This window comes from Lutzomyia longipalpis, chromosome 2, assembly GCF_024334085.1.
Source record: "Lutzomyia longipalpis isolate SR_M1_2022 chromosome 2, ASM2433408v1".
In the NCBI taxonomy this organism is placed as follows: Eukaryota; Metazoa; Arthropoda; class Insecta; order Diptera; family Psychodidae; genus Lutzomyia; species Lutzomyia longipalpis.
In genome coordinates this window covers 23,949,695-23,971,503 of record NC_074708.1, presented here as the reverse complement: position 1 = coordinate 23,971,503, position 21,809 = coordinate 23,949,695, and the positions used below count along the sequence as shown (strand labels likewise).

The 21,809-nt window shown below is 35.8% G+C and overlaps 2 protein-coding genes across 3 annotated transcripts in view; both read left to right on the top strand.

Moving 5' to 3' along the window:
- Nucleotides 1–21,809, top strand: part of LOC129789572 (uncharacterized) — a 656,748-nt gene that overhangs the window by 526,863 nt on the left and 108,076 nt on the right. The gene's annotated exons all lie outside the window — the stretch shown is intronic.
- The window catches only part of LOC129789267 (zwei Ig domain protein zig-8-like), a 36,109-nt gene that overhangs the window by 10,820 nt on the left and 3,480 nt on the right, over nt 1–21,809 (top strand). The window contains exon 2 of the mRNA XM_055825920.1: nt 17,470–17,576. Within this exon, the coding sequence (XP_055681895.1) occupies nt 17,470–17,576 (107 nt within the window). The remainder of the gene's footprint in view (nt 1–17,469; nt 17,577–21,809) is intronic.

Here is a 21,809-nt window from a genome sequence, read left to right as displayed (position 1 = left end):
ACCATATAGTTGGGGTGCGATTGTAAACGGATACAGCGATTGTGCATTTCCACATTCACCGCCTAACCGTATTACCTGCATTTGATATCCCCATAAAGGTGGCATGGAAGTCGTATGTTTGTAATTTGCAAACTCAATATGACTCAATATCTCGGGGGAATTTTTGAAATTTACACAGTACAGCAGGTACAAAATTTTGCAGTGTGTGTTTCCCATTGCGCCACCAACTTGAACGTCTCTATAGTGGAGACTCCTTGCCACCATTATGCATATCATATGCATGGATATGATGCCAATATATACTTCAAAATGTAAAGTGATGCCGAAAGTGCAAAAGCGTCTATTGCGGTACGGGAGTATGATTTAGGTGCGATTTCCCAGAAGAAAAGCCCGAGTTGTGGTGGGAAAAATTTCTTGGCACCACTCTTTGTCAACAAATTCATTTGAAATTTGTTGGTAAACAGATGGCATGTCACGAGCGTCGCGAAAGGAAGACAAGGAGCACACCCAAAATGTATTTTCGAACAATTACATTACTGTTGTGACCAAATTATGGGCGTCAGGATATTTCGTATGAAGGGGTGTTATCACATGTGTTAGGAATATTTTGGCTAATTTTATTATCCCCTCACTCGTTCTCACTCGACTAAATTGTATTTACACACTGAAGGAGGAGCCGTGCCATGAAAATTTAATTTTGCGAAAATAGTTTTTTGCAGTGAGGGAGATTCTCCTGTGAGACAATTCATTTGAGATTTGGAACACACGGCACATTCGGGGCAAATTGAATAAATTCTCTTTTAAACTACGATTGAATTTTAAATGCCTGCACCACGTGTCAAGAGTTTACGATTCTGGGATTTTCGCCTCCCGTTTAAAATGTTTTAAAATCCTTACAAAATGTTCTGGCAGTTCTGGCCGTGTAGTTCAAAATCATTTGTCTGATGTATGAGAGGTATGAAATTCATTGAATATTAAGTGAAAATAGATTCCAATTTCTACTTTTCATTTTTAAAAAATTTTTGAATGAGAAACTTTGTTCTTTTGCGAATTCTTTTCAAGTCTTTGGTAACCTGGAATAAAGTTATATAGTTTCACGAAAGTTTGATCCTGTATAGGAAGGATATTTTAGCCTTTACATTGAATTCTAGCGATATGTTAATAAATACATAGTTATCTTGGTAACACAAAAATGAAGTAAAATTTCCCAAAAATATTTAAAAATCTTCAACTCATAGATTGAGCCTGTGTCGGTTAGGCCCCAACGCCCCCAACTCAACAATTTTTTTCGTTAACTCTATCAATAAAAAATTCAAAAAATATTTTGCATTCTAATCAATTAGAAACATAGCATAAATACGTAAAAACTGTTCAATTGTAATAACATCAGAAAAATAATAATTTCTCCTCATAATGTTCAATTAAACATTCCGCAAACAAATATGTTAAATCAGACGTACATTAACATATTTCTTTGTGTCCGAGGAAACACAATTAAAGTTCCATTAAAATATTTTGAAGCAAACTCGCGTGGACTCTTGTGAGATCAGAATTCCATGAGAAGAAAACCCTTAAATCATGCTCTGAAATTCCATGAATCACACTAAAATGTCCAGCTAAGAATGTACCCAATTACTTTATATGCATTCTGAGTGATTTAGGAGACTCATCGTTACAATTTATTCTTGAAATTGTCGAAAAAAAAAGACAGCGGAGTTTAAATACAAAGAGAGAGAGCGAGGGATTTTTGAAATGCAAATGAACTGCAGAAAGAATTTGCAACAAATCGATACTGCGCCTTTTACCCCGACCTGTTCGACCTTATTTCTTCCGCAAAGAACATCCCCCGGGAGGATTCAAAATGCTAAATGGTTGATTTAAGTGAGAATTAAACTAGCCGCTCGTTCCACTTGTGGATGTGGTTGTATTTCTCAAGGGGGTTTGCATTCACACGACTTTATATCGCCTTATAAATATTTATGAGGTGGGAAAAGGCAGCACAGCGCGCTAAAGCGCTTCACGACGATTGTCACACTATTTATTTGTTTGTTGCAGTTTCCCGCATGTTTAATGGATTTTGGTTTGCTTGCTGGGCGGTTAACAACCAACACCGCGTGAGCACCCCTAGTGCACAATTATATAGCATCGCAACTAGTGTTACTGCGTGATGTACGATGGGTATGAGGGGGTGGATTTAGTTTTTAACAGCATGTTTTAGCTTCGTAGCACTTCCCCGGTGTGATAGTTTTAACAGCCACGCTTTTACATAAATCGCCTCGTTTTACAAATCGTGCAAAATCTTTTCATGAGGGATATGTGGAAAATTCTCCCTTTTGCAAATAAACCTCCTCTTTTGTATTATTTGTACACACACATACGGCATGGCTTTGTAACCAGCATCAAGAAGGATATTTTCTCGCTTCTGCACAATGCCAATTCGGATGATTTTTATTGGCCCACACCCTTGTGTTCAATGTTGCTGAAGAGCAATACTTTGTTTGTAAAGGCACAGTGTTTATGTTTTTGATTTTGAACCCCTTTCCCCGAAATTCTCTTCAGTTTGCAAACTCTGCGGCGATTCGCAACGATACAAGTGCAATATTGTGGCAGGATTAATGTTCTTCGCATACACTTGTGTGCTACAAAACAGGGACATTTATTTTAATTTATTGCTTCAGTTAATAATTTTACTACAATTTTAGTAGCTCCAATAGAACAGGAGATATTGCTTTTTGATAATTGAAAATCAGTTGAAATTATTTAACCCTTTCGCGTCCACCTGAAACATAGAAACATTGAAACATGCCCTGTTTTTTTATAGTGATATTTTTTTGTGGATGCTGTTAGAGAACGGCTCTTAGTCAGAACGTCTTCTTTGGCTTCTATTTCATGAATTTGTTGCATTTCTGAATTTAGAAAAATCATTAAATTATTAAAAATTTGATAAAATAAAATGTTTCGCGTTTGGGTCTACGTAACGCGAAAGGGTTAACTTTCCTTTCTTTTGAACAATTTAAAACAAATATTTATTACAATTTTTGATATATTTTCTCACTTTAATAAATTATTATTAAGTCGGTGCTCTATCCAGATTAATTTATATAGCATAAACATAATTTATTCCAACATAGCCATCGGCTAGGGGAACATGGGGCAATTTGTTAATTTTAATTGAGAAGTATATTTTCCTTGGTATGTACTGAGAAAATATTTTGATTTTATAATGACGACTGTCTTATAGGAAATTTTCCGGGCTACAACTTTGTCTCACACGATTTCTTTCTATCTCAAAGGGAAAATGCATTTTCAGTCCATTTTCCGAACCTTGCGATATAACATTTTGCCCCAGTTACCCCTATTTGAAGTGCATTCCACAAACATCGGATTCATGGATCATCATGCTTGTATTTTCTAATGCTGGATGAGAGGCAAAAATAAATATTTTCACATTATGCATATTAGTTGGTGTTCCACTTCGTGGCCAACACCAAGTATTGTAATCGTCGGATTTTCCGACCACCTCAGATCGGGCTCAAACTTGGTATGAGCACGTTTTAGACATCCCACATTACGAAAATGGTGGTGGAAAATTTTTGATCCGGCCGGCCTGCCGGCCGGCCTTCCGGCCGGCCTGCCGGTGGTCCAAACTTTGCCTTATAGCTCGAGAACGGTAACAGATAAAGACTTCCGGTTTGAAGTTTTCTATAGAAATGTGGGTGTAAAATTTCATTTTTTGGCATTTTCAAAATCCAAGATGGCCGCCATCCGCCATTTTGAACTACCGTCAACCACTTCCCTTACAGCTAGAGATCTGAAATTTTAGTATGTTGTAGAGCTCAGTGAGACGTTTTCATCGACAATTCATACTTGAAAATCGGTCAAGCGGTTTAGCAAATATGGCGGCCTAAAGCAAAAAGTGTTTTTTCGATATAACTCGAGAACGGCTTGACCGATTTTGATCATCTTGGTATCAAATGAAAGGTATTGCGAAGCCCTACAACTGTCTAGAACATTCCAAGTTCCAAAAACATCCGCAAGAGGCGCTAAAATCAAAAACAAAAATTGCCTAACTTTAAGGGGCAATATCTCCGAATCCCCATTAGGCAAATCTTTTAAATTTTGATATGTTGTAGCAGGACTAATAATCTTGTACCAGTCCAAAAATGAAGAAAATCTATGTCGCCGTTTAGAAGATATAGCCATTTGAAAAATTCTTGAATTTGAAAAGTTCTGAGAGCCATATCTCTTGAACGGCTTGCCCGATTTTGCTCATCTTAGTATCAAATTAAAGGTTTTGCAATTCTCTACAACTTTCTAGAACATCAGAAACCTCTAGAACCATTCCTTCGAGACAAAAAATGCCAAAAACTGTTTTGGTGAAACAAAAATCCGCCATTTTGTGTTCTAGAGGTCACCTTGAAATGTATCGAAACATATGTCAGATTATAGCTTATTTCAATACCTTTCCATAACTAGTCAAGAAATTTCTGTAGGCCTTATAGAACCAGAGATATAACCATTTTTTGCATCAAATTACTGAACTCCAGTGGAAACTGACGGGATGTTTTAAGTTTTTGGTGTTTTAGGAAAATTCCTTCCGATTGCGTCAGCCAAGGGACGGTAGGTCAACCCAAACACATCCTTTCAATTTTAGGGCCAATAGGGAAAATATTGCTTCCATAGTTAGCAAGGTAGTCAGTTATCCTTTTTCTTCCCTTAAATAGAATTCTCCTGCATAAAAAACCACATGATCACCAATATCAGACGATTGACGATTCCCAAACAAAGACACAATTGAGTGAGTTAGGAAATTTTGAAAAATTGAAAGAAATGAAATTTTGTAAATTGATGAAAAATTATAAGAAATGTTTAATAAAAATTCCAGCCACTGAGGAAGACGCACAGAAGCGTCGAAAGCTTTGGCCCTAAAATTGAAAGGATGTGTTTGGGTTGACCTACCGTCCCTTGGCTGACGCAATCGGAAGGAATTTTCCTAAAACACCAAAAACTCAAATTACTGAAGTTCACAAAAAAAATCACCTTTGCCTACTAATACAACTCGCAAATAGTATTACAACGCATAAACAAACTTCTACACGTTGTGGGACACCAACTCTTATAACTGGACGCGTTATGATTGACTTTTAATATGTAAGCATAAATCCTTTTCATTTGAGAGCTACAGCAAAAATTTATTTTTCTGCATTACTTCTAATTCCATTTCAAGGAATTGTGAAAAAATCCTTCATCCGGTTTCACGAGAGAAAATAATATATTGCTGATAGAACTGTGAGGAAGGGAGAGAAAGCAAGAGCGTGAGAGAGATTGAGAATGTAAATTAATGTAAATAGTAGGAATTAACAGAAGTAGAATTTTATATCTCCACCCACTCACAGTTGTCGTCTCATCTTTGTAACCCGAGGGGCAGAAATAGACACACAACTTGTAGGCATGTTGCAATTTATTGTGGGGGAAGTTGAATGAAAATCAAGGCCGGAAAATCGTGTTTAGCCCTCCTCATTCTTCACGGAACACATAACCATCCTTAGGAGGATTCGCCATGGAGTGAAATTCACTGAAAGTGGATTTTACGGGGGTTGGTAAAATGAGTAAATTTTGGGGTTGCTTTGTGGTGCAATTTTGGCTACAACACCCACTCTTCATAAGTTCAACGTAATGATGAACATTTGCACAATTTTCCTGAATAAATTTAATTGGGGAAATTATTTTCTCAACGGAAATTTCACACGTATTCTAATTCACTTTTAGTTGGAGAACATGTGGATTTTAAAATTTATTTTGGACGTAATTTCATTAACAAAAGGATGGTTAAAGAGGTGGAGTTGTTTAATTATTTTATTTGCACAAAAATATGCATAGGTGCACACGGTGCACATATATAATTTTCTTAAAAAAAAAAAAGAATTTGAATGAAAATCAATTTGAATTTCAACACAATAGCAGCAATTTTCGCAATGAATCAAATCTTTAAGGATCTTTTTGCGGTGTAACCTCCCCTTCTATGCAAAATGTATATATGTATCGTTATTTATCTCTCCACCCCCGCCCTCTTACTGCCTATTATGTGCTTTGTTGCTTTTTATTGTAGAGAGTGAAGCGAAGCGTGATTTTATGAAAAATTGTAATTTTAATTTATGAAATGGAGTCTTGCCTTCATGCTGTTTTAATGTGAAAATCTGCTTTTTATTATGATGAAGATGCAAAAAACAGTAAATGATTAATTATACTTGCCAACAATAAGATGAACTTTTTTGGGTTTTGCGCGACAGAGAGAAATACATAAAGTTTCTCACAGAGAAGGAGATTTTTTGTTGTTGCTAAGACACTATTAAAAATTAATGAACTCTTGACTCTCTCTCTCCATGGAAAATTAATTAAAATCCTGGGAAAATTGAGATTTTATGCAGATAAGAAATTAAAAGGGAAAATCATTTTTAAATTTTGTATTTTTTTGGGAGTTTTCTATGTACAAACATTGCATGTTATTTTGCAGCATTGCCCTGCTCTTGTTTTTGGGGAGAAATTTTGCAATAGCCAAAAAGAACACATCTTGTTCCATGTAGTGCAGAAAATTTGATGTTTTGTACTTTGGGGCTAACTTTTCCATCACTTGCATTGTGCACACAGGGTGGGAAGTGAAAAAAAAAAACGAAACCACAAGCATAAGATGGAATATGCCGGGAGTCAAGTAGTAGAAATAATGAAATTCTGAACACATGCTCTTCCCTGTAAACCGCCTGTAGCTATATCCACCCCTTATTTCACCCCATGTCCATCCGTGTGAGAGACGGCAACGAGACCGTGGTGTGGTTGATGGTGGGGTTTTGGGATGAAGTTAGCATCACCGCATCCACGTGATTATTTGCCAGAGTCCTCGAGTTTCTCCAGTTGGAACATTTTGCCATTGTCTAATCTGCCCAAGTCTCAAACACTGCCCTTTTCTCCTGATCTCCGTCACAAAAATCAATCCACCCCATACTCCCTAGCAAAGAGAATTCGATGCGTCACATGTGCAAAATGAAGGCAGCATGTCTAAATATGTGAAGAAGCATCCTTACCCGGAAAATCGCTTGATATTGAGGGGGAAATTGTCAGGCAAAAACGAGAACTGAATGCTTTATATTTCCCTATACGTAAATTCCCTGTATTCGCATCTATTTCTGCATGAATTGACATGGGTTTTGTATGCTTAAAAAATAAAAAAAGGAAAACTTCCAAAATATTTGATTTTCAGCGACGGTTTGATTTTATTTTCTTGACCAGTTTTTTAGATTTTCTGAAGAAAATTTTTCACGGACATTTTTTAATTGGATAAATCATTAAAAATGGCTAAAAAGTTAGAAAATTAATTAAATTAATTTATTTTTATAAAATAAAATTGCACAATTTCAAGGCATATTAAATACCTCTTGTAACATGCGCTGGGAAGAACATTGTGTTGGATATCATATAATTGAAGAATGACTTCTTCACAGCAGTTCAATATTGCCAATATTGTTGTACATTATATAGGTACTATATACATACATATTTGACATGACGTTATCATCTGTGATCATCGTTAGTTAGGATTAGAAATGCCATCATGTTGCATATGATGTAACATGCTGTTTCCCAAGTAAATTTTCCAATAGGAAATATATACATACCTACTTTTCTGCCTTAAAACTGGTACGAATTTTCAGTAATTCTGCTGTAAGATAGATAAAGGATAATTGGAAAGGATAATCAATCGAAAAAGATCAAGATTAAATAAATCATAATTTAATCAAATATGTTGATTTTATAAGTACATATTTGTTATTAATTAATTAATTAATTTTAATATTTTTGAGGGATGATTATGGCATAAAAAATTATAAAATGAAAATTTATTTATTTTTCCCTTTTATCTTCCATTACATCACCAAATTTGTTATTAAACTAATTATTTGCAACTGATTGGGAGGCAGAAAAAATTTTTGGAAGGAGATATTTCAATATTTTAATTTGAAAATCGAATGTCGATTGCACGACATTTTCACCCAAAAGTGGAAATTTTAGCCGAAAATTGGTATTATTTATGTGATGGTGGAAAACGTAAATGTTTATAAATTTTCCAATGAATCACACCAAGTGCCCTCTTTTGATATTAATGTAATTGTTAATCTTTTTGCAAATGAAGTCCCACAACAAAGCATTTTCATTTGCTTCTATTGTGGCTGAAAATTAGGTGAAATGGAAAATAAAAGGGAGGAAAATGTATTTTGGAACTTTGAGAGGGCTATTGGTGGGTGTTTATGAAAAGTATGAGTGATTGTGCGCAACATTCTCGCCACATTTCTTTCACGAGACTTGTTTGTGCGTTTTATTTGACAATATTTTGTGTTGGATTTCTTGTACACAAGTGTGGTGAGAAGTTTCTGAAAGACCTGTTTTTGTGTACATTAGTTTTCCAAAGAGAGCTGTAACAAATCTTTATTTCAACAAACAATTAAAACTTAAATTATTATTTGAAAAAAAGAGTCAAGAAAAGCTTTAAAGTCTTTTGATTGAGTTTTACTTTAAATGTTCTTTTTGAGTTGGAAAAATTCATTCAGTTTGTGGCATCAACAACTTCTATACTGGGGTATTTTGTGTTGAGGATGGGGGAAATATGTCGAACATATCATAAATATTGAGAGAAAATCTGTATGTGTGTACTAGTTTCTCTGGGAAATATCCACATTTGGCGGAAGTAACTTGCGTGACATTTTTGACACGAGGAAATCGAAAATGTAGAATTATACAACAAAAGTTTCTTTGTATTGCTAGCTATATATACGTATATGGATAAAATTGTAGGTAGTCGCATGACGTAGATGAAAATATTTGATTTCCCTTCTCAGTTCAGCTTAAAGTAAATATTTTCCCCCTTTGGGGATATTTTAAGATATCTGTTTTTGCGTCATAGGATGTAAAGATTCTGCGTAAGACTCACTATAATTTATCAGAAAGTCTTAAAATCTTCTTAGTTTCCCATTTCAAAGTTATTCCATTTTCATCAGTGTACCAAGGATGTGAAAAAAGGAAAGGAGATGCCTAAGAAAGGAATATAATAAAAGAAAAAGTGGTCTTCCCTCATTTGTAATGCGCTTTTTTGTGGAAATTTCCACTTTGGTGCATTTCAATGACGCAGATGAATTGTATGAGTGGCGGAGAAAAAGATGAAATTTTAAATGTAAGGGAGGATGCAATTCACCATCACACTGGGAAGCTTTTCTATATAGTCATTTGTGCTCATTTATGATGCATATTCCGAAACTCCTGTGAAACCTTTCACAGAACTTCCTCAAGTGTTCCCCCATTCAGCATCATTCGATGAGCATTTCCCTTGAATAAACGTGCTTGGAAGTTTTTTGGAGCAGAGATTTCGATTTCAATTTTCTCCCACTGACTGTGAAGCATATGCAGAGATCCTTTGCAAGGGTGATGAAGGTACAAGGGACTTCTTATTCACTTTAATTAGAGCACATGGACATTGAACACCTTCAATTTTATCTCTGAAGGGTGTTCCCTTTTACAAAAGAAAACTGTGTGATATCGTACGTGATTTGTTCAATAGTTAAGAGCGTGTTTTTTCTTCAATCACAAACTGCATCAGGTGCAATCAATGCAGTTGTCTAAAAGGTATTCAATGAAGTTTGTTTGATTTTTTTTCGAAATGAAAAATTTAGGAAAATATATTTATTATTTATTTTTCTTGAAACAATTAAAAAAGAAAATTCTCCTTTGGGAAAAGCACGAAACAAGCCCCTGAATAAATCGACCCTTTAAATTTACTATTTTCCACAATTTCGTTGGGAGTTATTCAGTTCGCGAGGGAGCCCTTTTGTATGTGAAAAAGGTGTTGACTCGCTAATTCGTTTTGTCGAGTACCTCTCCACCGGCAATTCACCCTTCCACCGCGGTTAAAACCCCCGGTCGGGGGGACCGTCCTCACCGCTGACATATGTACCACCGGTATAGCACATAAACTTGAACAATCCACCTCGCTCTTCTCCTTTCTACCCACCGTGCATTTTCAGCTCCACCACCGAGGATGTCTGCATGCGGTGTGGGGTCGCTCTCGCTCTCGAAATTCGCTCGCAGGGGTTCTCTCCTGTGTTTTGGAATAGTTATAGCGAAATGACGGGGAGGGGTGTACTGAGCACAAGTTGATGGAAAATATATAGCACCGGTGGGTGGTATTGTCACCCTCACATAATACGCGGCATGTAACAAATTCTCTGCAGCGCGAAACAACAATACAAATGATTTGTGGGCATGACAACTTTAATAAACGTATCGCGAATTTAATTTCAACTAGGTGTACTTCATTTTCAGCAATATATCTTTTTTTTGGTCCACCCCCCTGCCACCCCCGTGCACCCTTCCTAAAAATAAGCTCATCACCTTTTGAAAAAAAAACCTGTGGTTTTCCAAAAAAAATCCCTCCCCAATGGACGATTTTCCATTAATAAATCACGGTGGTAGAGAGAGAGACGAAATGACGAGGGGTATCTTTTATTGATGATTTTCATAATACCCTTTTTTCTCGTTTCTTTACCGCGAAACGAGGGGCACAACTCCTCTCGGTTTTGCAATTTAGAGAGGGCTTTTCAGGGTAAATGACTAAGCTTACAACCAACTTATTTCGTCATCAATATAAAAAAAAACATCATCGTAAAAAAATTGCTTCAATATGACAGAGTCATCACACATGGTGCTCCGTATGGCCTTTATGATAAAAGTTAGCTTCCGCCTTTGGGTTTTGCTCGTTTCTCCCCATCATTGGTGGAGAAGGAATGAAGTTTTGGAATGCTAGAGGCGAACGCCAAGAGAAATGATTGTTGTAATTTTGATTAAAGGCTTCAATTTAATTTATACTACCCGACAAATTCTTTTAAAGCTCCTTTATAGCCATTCTTTCACGTGCCAAAGGGGTTGATAAATCATACAAAATTGGGCAGGACGTTTCAAAAGAAAGGTTTTTAATTTAAAAATTCTGCAAGATTTATTTAATTCATGTACCTTATTTTAAACAGATCGCCAAAATGAGAAAATTGCAGAAATCGTAAAAAATGCACGAAAACGTAAAGAATCGCAACTGAGTCTATAATTTCTATAAATATTTAAAAAACCATAAATGCATATTTACGATGCAACGATTTTTCTAAAGCTTTATCCTTCTTTATGAATCATTTATGTTATTTTTATCCTGAAAATGTTTTTTTTCAGTTGTTCATTTCCGTTTTAAAGAACGTAAAATCGGAAAAAAATCGCCTTGAGTTAGATATCTTTCTCACCTCAATCCATTTATAAAATCTTCTCATATCCAATCATTTCTGACATGATTCCTTGTGGTCTCGTGTAACTCTTTAGCATTTACATCATACGTAAGAATTGATATTCCACTTCTGCCTAAAAGTGAAGTTGATATCCGGCCCACCTAGGATGGAGTGAACATTGCGAAAAAAAGTGGGATCCAAAAGGAAATTGATTGGAACTCCCCAGCATGGACTTCCTGCTTTTCCCGGGGAATTGAGGCGCCCCTATTGGGGAAACCTTTTCTCATGGGGAACAGTGTGTGTGTGTGTGAAGAGGTAGCATGAAGGAGGGAAGACGTAAAGCGAAGTCACACAGCTGTCAGTCAGTCAGCTAGTCTGACATCCGTCGAAGAACATGGGAGAATATCTCATAGCAATGTGGAGGAAAATAGATGGGTGAGAGATGGTTCACAAGATGAGGAGAATATATGCCAGGGCAGTAAGCAAGAAAATATATACATGAGACATGTTACTTTATTGCAAAAGGAAAAACCGCACCATGGCGGGAGTTTTTCGCTCAGAACAAAAAATGGGGGGTCCCTAATATCCGACTGGTGGTGGGATGCCACACAAGGGGATAAACAATGTGTTGTACACATAATGTGTGGCAATATTGCAGAATAATAATGATTCTTATATGGTGAAATTTATATTGTTATATGTGCAAAAAGTCCACGGCGGGATAGAATGATTAATTATATCGTCTTGTTTCATCTAATTGAACTTAATTGGTGAGAAATAAAAACAGGCAGCAAATTAATCATTGTCATGCCATAGGAGTTTGTTCAATGATTTTTCACACCTCTCCACTCTGTGTGTACATAGCCCATGTTTTCTCCTGCAAACATTTTACGTATCCTATGTATATTATATTGGGACGATATGGTCGTTGTGTCGTTATGTCATCCCCTCATCACGTGTCCATCACGCGTGTCATTTCTACGAGGATTAAAAATAAATACATAACATATAATTCTTTTTTAACATCATACTTGTTGAATTTTTAAAATATATAGCTGTTTGAAAATTCAATCATGTATTTTGTAATGTGTTTTGCGATTTTTGCGGCGATTTTTAATGGGTCAACTCCGGGTATACCCAATTTATAATCCATAATATTGGGAAAAGCTTGTTTACTAAAACCAATGAATATTTTAAGAGTATCTCCCAAAGGAAAATCTCTCTCGTGATGTCGAAAAATTCCCCAAAGGAGTTTTGTCACTGTTGTATGAAAAAATTCTTCATTTGAGGGAATGATCGCACCACGCTTAATCTTGAAAATGATCAAAAGAAGAATATGAAATCATCTGGAAGCAACGAATGAAAATTTACTCAAAAATTCAATCAATGACGTCACTGTTATGATTTTTATTTCTGATGGTGATGAAGCATTACAATGAATGCTTCCTCGAGTAATGTATTAAGAGGGTCTCTTGGGAAAGCTGTTGGAATTTACACATTTTTAAGTTATCATTTTTCATAAACTTGGTTTTCAAGTGTTGGCCACATTTGTAGTCTAATTATTGAAGTGTAAAAAAAAATCACTTTTCGCCATGTTAAGTGCGACGCCATCTTGTGATTTTCCGACTTTTCCACAGAACTGCCCTAAAACATAAAGGTAGTTTTTTCTCAGGATTTACTGGATGGATTTTGATGGGGTAACAAGCAAATGACAGAGGAAATACCAATGCAGATTTTGATGAACCAGAATTTTGAATTTCCATTCTGGGGCTGAGAAAAGTGGAAAAACTTAAAAAATATCTGAACAAAATTCACATTTTTCCACTTTTCTCAACCTCAGAATAAAAATTCAATATTCTGGTACATCAAAATCTGCATTGGTATTTTCTCTTCGATTTGCTTTTTACCCCATCAAATTCCATCTGGTAGACCCTGAGAAAAACCTACATTTGTGTTTTTTTAAGAAAAATCTCAATATGGCGTCGCACTTAAGATGGCGGAAAGTGATTTTCTTATTCTTCAATAATAAGTCTTTAAAAGTGACCAACACTTGAAAACCAAGTTTAAGAAAAACCCCAAGAAAAATTAAAACATTAATTTGACCACCCCCTTAAAAGATAAAAAGACAATGATGACGTCATTGTGTGTATTTTTGGGCAAATCTTTGCTGCTCTTTTATCAGTTGATCCCAGTGGAAAATGGGAAATTTTTCTCAATATTTTATATTCTTTTTTTTCATCTTCAAAGTAAGCTTAACCATGTCTCGAATGAAAATATTTTCAAAGAACAGTGAATAAACTCCTTTTTCTTTCTTAAAAGTAAATCAATTTTCATATAAAAAAGTTTATTTAATTTACATCTACACTCTATGTGGTACAATGTCCAGTCCATATTTTACTACACGATAAACCACAATATGAATTTGGCAAAATGTAAATTGAAATCATGAAAATATTTTGCATGACAAATAGAGACGTATGTGAAATGGATATAACGCTTCATTGATACACCCCCCCCCCCCGCCAGACAATAAAATGTGTATCCACAAAATGTCCGTCAATCAGGCAATTTGTTGATCATATATTGAGATCCAAAGAGCAATTGCGGAGAGGGTGTGGGTGGGCTTATTTGGTTTCGTCACCCAATGGTTAGTGGCAACCCGTCATCACCGTCGTTGTGTAAGAGTAAAATCACAGGACGAGATGACAGGGTGATTTTCCCAGCTAAAATTTAATGGCCAATAAAACTCATGTTTTACGGCATGTTTTTGTCTTTTATACTCCTCCGCAAGTGCTTAGTCCTTTTATAGCCACTTGATTCCATAATCCAACCTCCTTCTGTGAGCTCCACCGCAATTTTGGGTGTGTGTGCTTGTGGTGTGGGTTAATGGCGAAAATGCTAAATGAGGAATTTATTGTGGGGACTTTTCATGCATATACTGGCTCATGGGTGCAACCACAGTGGCAACACGTGCATTAATAAACACAAACCCGGGAGTGCTTTAAAATGAAAATCACATGCATTTCCCTGCTTTTCCAAAACTTTTCACTTTTGGTCATTTTGATGTGTGTATGCCCAAGCAATTTCCTCCAAATGCTCCCACAAACTGCCCCAGAAAAGGGCTCTTTTGAAGTTTATATTTTGAGATTGATTGCGACGGAAATCTCAAGCACGTCGCATCTATTATTGGCATCCACACCACACAATTCCCTCTTTTCAAACATTTCCTCGCAGCAGTGTGTGTATTTTGTGCAATATTGTTGAGCAAATACCACCCACGGAATTAGGGATTCTCCCCATAATAATTGCCATAAATTCAAACCCCCGAAACACCGCTTCGCGTAATATAAGCCATGGAGAATTATCAGCGCGCCTTTAAGGAATGTGTTATGGCGCGGGTGGTTTTTTTTTTAAGTCGCATACCGTAAGCAAGGAAAAAAAGAAAGGAAAATGATACTAGGCACGCGAGTCTCATTTCGGGAAGGAGCTTCTACTTAGTATTCATCACCCTCACGACGATCGACTGTCAGATGTTTTCACACAAAACGTGCTCAGCTCCTCAAAATGATATTGCCAAGTTTGCACATTGAGGATGCGTCTTTAAGTCGGTTTTTTGCACCTTATCACGTAAGGAAAACAAAGGATTTGCCGCAGTTACACATTACATTACATTGCTGATTTTTCCTCTATTGTAGCGGATTTAAAATTTTGAATTTTTGGCTTTGAAATAAAATAATAAAATTATTCTTGAGGGCGTGGATTACCTGAGTAAGGTATAATTAAATGCAGAAGGTAGCTAATGTAGGTCAAAATTGTTCCCTCTAAACCAGAACAACACCCATATACGCCAAACAAAGATTTTCTTTGATGGATTAATATTCCACTAATAAGATTCTGTTCATTTAAAATATTCCTTGTCTTACTTGTTTTCAACGTTGCCTTAAGTTAAAACTCGCGGCTACATTACGTATTTTGTAGTAGAAATAAGTTAAAAAAAATTGAGTCACCATAAGGTAAAGGCTGAGTCTACATTTGTTAAAAATTGAGTCTACACTATTCAAAGGCTGAGTCTAAATAAGAAAAGAGTTAAATCCCAAAAAGGAGATTTGAGTCTCAATTAATCTTTTTCTGAGTCACGATTAGATGGAGTCCATAGCTTATTTTTATTATCACAAGTGCTAAAAGTTTACGTAAAAAAGCGAATGAAAAGAATTTGTAAATTTTTTTTTCAACCACAAACTCTCTTGCGATTAATCTAGGTCTTCATCAGAAAAGTAAAAGTAGAATTTGGCTATAGCTTGGGTCCATTTTCCATATACTATACATATGACTTTTTAGCTAATTATAAAAAATTGCACCTAAATGTAGAAAATTAATTAAAAAAACAGTCTCATAAAAATTTCCGCTTGATTAACAATTCAATTGGAAAATATTTTTTAGGCAAGACCGAAATTTATCGCGATTTTTGTGGCCAAAAAACCAACCTATTTTCCCGACTAAATGTATGCACAGTGAAAACATTGAAATGAAAGAATATCTTTTTAATATTTCTCCTCTTTTGGTAAGCCAATGTGGGTGGATGGAAATGAGCTGTATAGAAGAATCTGTGTTATAAGAAAGCTATTTGAGTTGGGGGATGGGGGATAAATAAAAGCACACCAAAAACGAAATACCTTCCGGGCTAGTCAGCGTCTGCTACCCATCGATTCTTTATTCTTTTGCATGGAAATTCTATGCCAAAAGGTATGGTGGAAATATTTAAGAAATGGCTCAGGAAGAAATTATACAACACATTGCTGAGATGAATAATCAAGGTAGTTTTTTTGCCATTGAGGAGCTGGGGGGATGGATAGAATGCCACGCGGAGGAGAAGGAGGACAAATCCTAGGCAATGCGATGGGGCATCCTGGAAGGTGTGCGGAGGAGAGAATGTGTAAAGAATGTAATAACAGAGAATAAATTGCAAAGTGAAACGAGAATCTAATTATTTTATACGATTTTAAAGGCCTCCATTACATTTTTATCACATACGCCTGCCCAAAAAAAAATTTCACTGGAGTACGTCAAATTACTCACAATACGTGGATGGAATATGTGTCGAAAGCGTCGAAAGGGAGGCTAAGGGTGGGAGGACCCTTTGGACGTCTTGCGTGCAAGAGATATAGTAAAGGTGGCATTCTTTATGCTTGTAACATTTGGTCTTCTTCACTCATATTGCTTTAAGTTCTTTGCAACATTTATTGCGGGACATTCTTGAAAAATCACAGCTATTGTAATCTTGAAGTTTCTGCGAGATTTTTCTAAGGAATTTTCCAACAATTTCCTCTCAAATTTTCTTTATTAAAGAAATTTTCTTGAATACTTGAGAACAAGATTAGCCGTAAATCCCATGAATTTCTTATATGACTATCAAGCTAATCCCATTGATTCCTTTCCCTCACAAGAGGGCAAAGTTTACCTATAAGGGTGTTATCTTTTCTTCGCAGAATGACTCAATTTTCTGGCAATAATTAAATTCTCCCAATAACGCCTTGCTAATCCTGAAAGGAAGATCCTCTCAGCAGGTATTCTTTAGCAAATTCATCGAAGGAGCATTCAAGCCTTCATAACTCAAGTGAAAATAGTAATTTCTTGAGTATTTTTTGCTCTATCTCATGAACGTTGGATGATTTCTCATTGCAAATTGCTGTATATTCACTTCATTCGCTTTTCACGTAATAAATTGAAAAATTCACCGTGATTTTCTACTCTTAACGATTCAGCTTTTCACTTTTGATTGCAACTACGGTGTGAGTTAATAAAAAAAAGAATTGCAAAATTGAAAGAACTCACAAAAATTTATCTGAGAACGATAAATTTTCAATATAAAATTCCGGGAAGAACTTTTCCTTTTTTTTGCGTTGTAGTGTGAAACGATCGATAAGGAGTTTCGAAATTACTCTATTCTTGAATTTATGTGCAATGATGTCCCTTTTTTCATACAAAGAAATTACAGCTGAATTCATTTTATTGATTTGCTTCCACAAATGAAGAGGAATTGGTGAATGAATGTTTCAATTTCCTATTAAATTCCCCATCCTCTCTGTGAGAAAAGTTTATTGATGAAAAAGCAAATATTATTGGTATTTTATATGTTTTTTTTTCTCCGTTTTCCTTGCAGCTGTCTCGGAGGATCCAGAATTTACGGACGTTATTGAAAATATCACAGTTCCAGCTGGTCGAAATGTGAAGCTGGCATGTTCTGTCAAAAATCTCGGATCTTATAAGGTACGTGACTTGATCTGGGCTATGTTTGCGTATATGTTGGGTATGGGAAAACGAGACAACATAATGCCAATGGACTGACCACAAATCGCCAGTTTATCCCGCACCAAAAACTCCCCGCCATTTACCCTCATTTCCTCTTGTACCATCACCCCCCTAAAAAGCCAAAAATGCTATATGTTGTGTGTGGTGGAAAACTTTCAACTTTTTAAATGAAATTTCCTAATAGTTTTACTACGAAAATTGTCCATGGCTTCCGAAAATGAGTGCTACGGATGGAAAAATAAAAGTTTACTCCTATAGCCAGGACTCATAACATATTCCCATCAGGAACTGGTCGGAAAGTTTTCCGCTCTTGTACAGTTTTCTTTTGTAAATAACACATATTTTCCCTTCTTGTTGTATACCATTTGGAAGACCAAACATTCTTGGCATCGCGCGTGGGTACACCAAGATGGGGTAGTTTGACGATTCTTTGGCTTTCAAAAACCAAACCAAGAAAATCAAATTTAGCAACACACGAGTCACATTTTTGTCCAATAAGAGTATAACATTGAAAAGTTTGCCAATTTCCGAAATGGTTCATTTTTTTGTATGGGAGAATTTAGGGAAATTCAATAAAGAACTATTTGCATGATTATGCGCCGAAGTCATTATTAAAATTTATTAACTACCAAATTGTTATTTTCATTCTAAAAATTGAAATTGAAGTGGAATTTAAATGACTATTTGTGTGTTAATAAATAATTGAAAATTTGGCACAGAATATACTTACTTTTCGTTTTTCTTGAACTACGTTTATGCTGTTTGAATTAACTTTGGAAAAAGTGGAAATTCTTTAAGTAAAAAAAGAACCACAAAAGTTTAAAATTATGTAAGAAATTAATTCCAAGAAATCTTAATTTTGACTAAAATTTTCAATCCATTTTGGTCATTCTTGCCATAGAGTAAAATAAAGAAAATTCACATGGAATCTGTGGCTTCAAAATAAGATTTCTCTTTGAATTTGAGATGGCAACAAATTGAATTTTAGAATTCAAAGGAAAACTCATTTCTAGGAAAATTTCTGCTTCAGATTCCTTAGAGTTTTAAAGAGAAAAAAAGCTCAAAAAAGTTTCTTATGTCTTTCTTATTTTACTCCTAATAGCCCAAAAAAGCCCAAAAAAATTAACATTTTGAAAACTAAAATAAAACTACAAATTCCTCCTATCGGAGCTCACAATATTTCAAAGAGAAAGCATTGGTTGCAAAATTGAGCCTCTGCAGACTCCATTGTCGGTGGCAATTTATAAAATGGGCTAATGCGAGCATGGCCACATAATAAATGGACGACGGATAGAAAGAAATGTCGCGAAGAGGGGCTTACACTGTATGCGATACAGCAGAAGCTCTTCGGCAGCACATGGGATGTGAAATAAACAAACTCGTCTGGGGATGGTCTCGTTAAGGGAAAAAGTCATGACTTGAATTTCGGATTATTGCTACGAATTCTTATTCTTTCACCTTAGAGCATTGCAAGAGGAAAAAAATTACACTGCTCTTTATCATTTTTTCTCCTCTTGTAGAAATATCATTCCATCTCCCCCTCCTCCCGTGTCGAAGAGTCCAATTATGCATTTCAATTTATGATGTTTTGCTCATTGACGTAAATTTCATTATTTCATTACTCATGCAGAGATTTCGGAAATTGAATACTGAAAAGCAGAGAAATATATAATGAGAAAATGAAGAACAACGAGAGAATAAATATTAAGGATATTAAGCATATGCGTGAGGTACAAAAAAAACTTTTTAAATCTTTAGAAAATCGTGCTAAAAAAATTCTGGCAGACTTTGAAGTTGTTCTAGCTAATTTTTTAGAAGAGACTCCTCTCTTATTATGAAATTGATTGTGTCAAAATAATGGCACTCAACCAACAATCTTCTTCATGAATAAAAGGCATATCCTACTTTTTATCGCGCCAAAAAAGGACACTTCTTGGAATTTACGGTGAAATTGCGGAAGTACCTCGTACCAACCCAATTTTATAGCTGAATGCAGTCCTTTTTATAATTAATGCTCGATAAGGATCAGGACGCAGAGAGTGTGACCATGTTGGACCCTTGCTGGCACAGCACGATGAGAGTGATGTGAGCACAAAAAAAAAAAGACGGGCTGCAAAACGAAATTAACAGAGTGATGTTCTTTATTAAACTAGAACGTGTGCTACCCTCTTTCCCCCTCATGATGGTAGTGAATTTCCACTCTCACAGGGCCCATGAGGAATTTCTGTGTGAGAATAGAGATTTTCCAGGGATGGCACAGACGAGAAGAGAAAATGGATGTGAAAAAAATGCGAAAAAGAAGGATATTGCAAGGCTCTCGAGATGGCAGTCTTGGTGTCTCTCTGGTGGAACTTTTCAGCTAAACTGTCGGACAGAATAAAATAAATGTGATTGTGAGTTGATAACGCGTGAAGCTGAATGTGCTGCAGATAAACGCTATCAGCACACCCTTAGGTTTGCTGCATCCCTCCTCTCTTTTTCGTCGTGATTCTCACAGAAATCGCAATACTACCCCCTCACATTGACACACCCATGCCAAAAAAAGCACCCTCTCTCGTGTTATGCTGTGTAGAGATATATAGAAATGCGAAATGTGTTCATCGCCCTTTAGTCCTTGTCTTCCAAACACCCCCTCTGTGTCTGAATGTTTTTTTTTCCCTCCTTTTTACACCCCATTCCATCCTATTTGGAATTTTTAAGTAGTTACTGCACACTGATACAACCCTTCGGGACTAAATATCTCCACCACTGACATGTTTTGTTGCAAATTTCTCAGTCAGTGAATTTGTGCACATTTTAGAAAGTTTGTGGGGAATCTCTTTACTCCTGAGAGAGAGATGATAATACAAAACGATTTTCAATTTGTTGAGAATTTTCAATGCTTCATCCAAAGATTTTATTATATATATTCTGCCCTATATATAGGTTAAGGAATATATATGTAGCTTAAAATTCTCACCACCCACTCACCCAGTGTCCCTGAGATTGATTCAATCGATAAAGAATGCTCGTTACTTTAGGAGGTCTCACCTCAATTTTCCGTAAAGTCGTGCATCTCGTTTACAAAATTTAATTAATTAAATAAAATTATGATATACACATACATATATCATCAGCTGCTGCAAGCTGTTCCCGGAAAAGGCATTTAGCCAGGGTGCGAGTTGGAAACCACTTTCAGCACGGGGGACCCATTTACAAAAGAAGACCTGCCTTATCTTGCCATCGCACTTCAATCTTTTTTCCTCAAGCGTGTTCTTGAATTTCATTACACGAAGGGAGAAAGCACCCGTAGAGACTTCCTCCCTTTTAGCATCTCATCCATGCTACTACATTTTGTTCTATATATAATACAATTTTTAGTCCTGCATCAATGTATAGGTATATTGTAAATGATTTTCATCGAATTTTCTTTCTGCATAATCTTAAACATTTCCAAAAAGGAATATTTAAAGTATTTCTCCATGATATTTGATGGTGATCTATATAATAAATTAAGAAAGGTCTGTTTGTTGGTAATCTTCAGTCGTGTTCGGCTATACAAATCTACACCGTTTGACCGATCGCGATGAAATTTGGCACAGAGGCTCCTTATATCAGGCGGTTTCGAGTGGCCGTATTCATTTTCCCCCCAAAGCCCCCCTTCAAGTAGCCCCCATATAAAAGTCATGCAATTTTTGCGAATTTTTGAATTTCCCGCCTGAAATATTGTATGAAAATGATTTCTTCTCTTTGCAAATTTTTTCTTCTGGATTGATAAATGAACTCAAACTACTTATATAATCCATCACAATTTCTTCTCTAAAATTTGCGCGAAGCGCAACAAATCCCCGCGAAGCGGGCGAGGTATATTGGAGCGAAGCGACAATTTACCTCGTTTTTTGATAAATTTAGATTAGATTTAATTGGATTTATCACTAAAATGTTGAAGCCAGTGGTTAGATTCTGATATGAAACTCAATTTTTCTAAATTTTAAAATAGAAAAATTTAATTGTGAATTGACCAGATTTTTCCCAAAGAGGAGAGCCAGAAGATGCGAAAAACTGTTTTCAGCCAAAAATATGTCGAAACTTTGAGGGAAAAATTTAAAATTCTTTTTTTTTTTGCATTTGAAACTTAGGAGAAGAGAAAATACTCCCGGAAAGTCGGATGTAAATTAAATAGAGATAAACTAAACACTAAACAAGATTAAC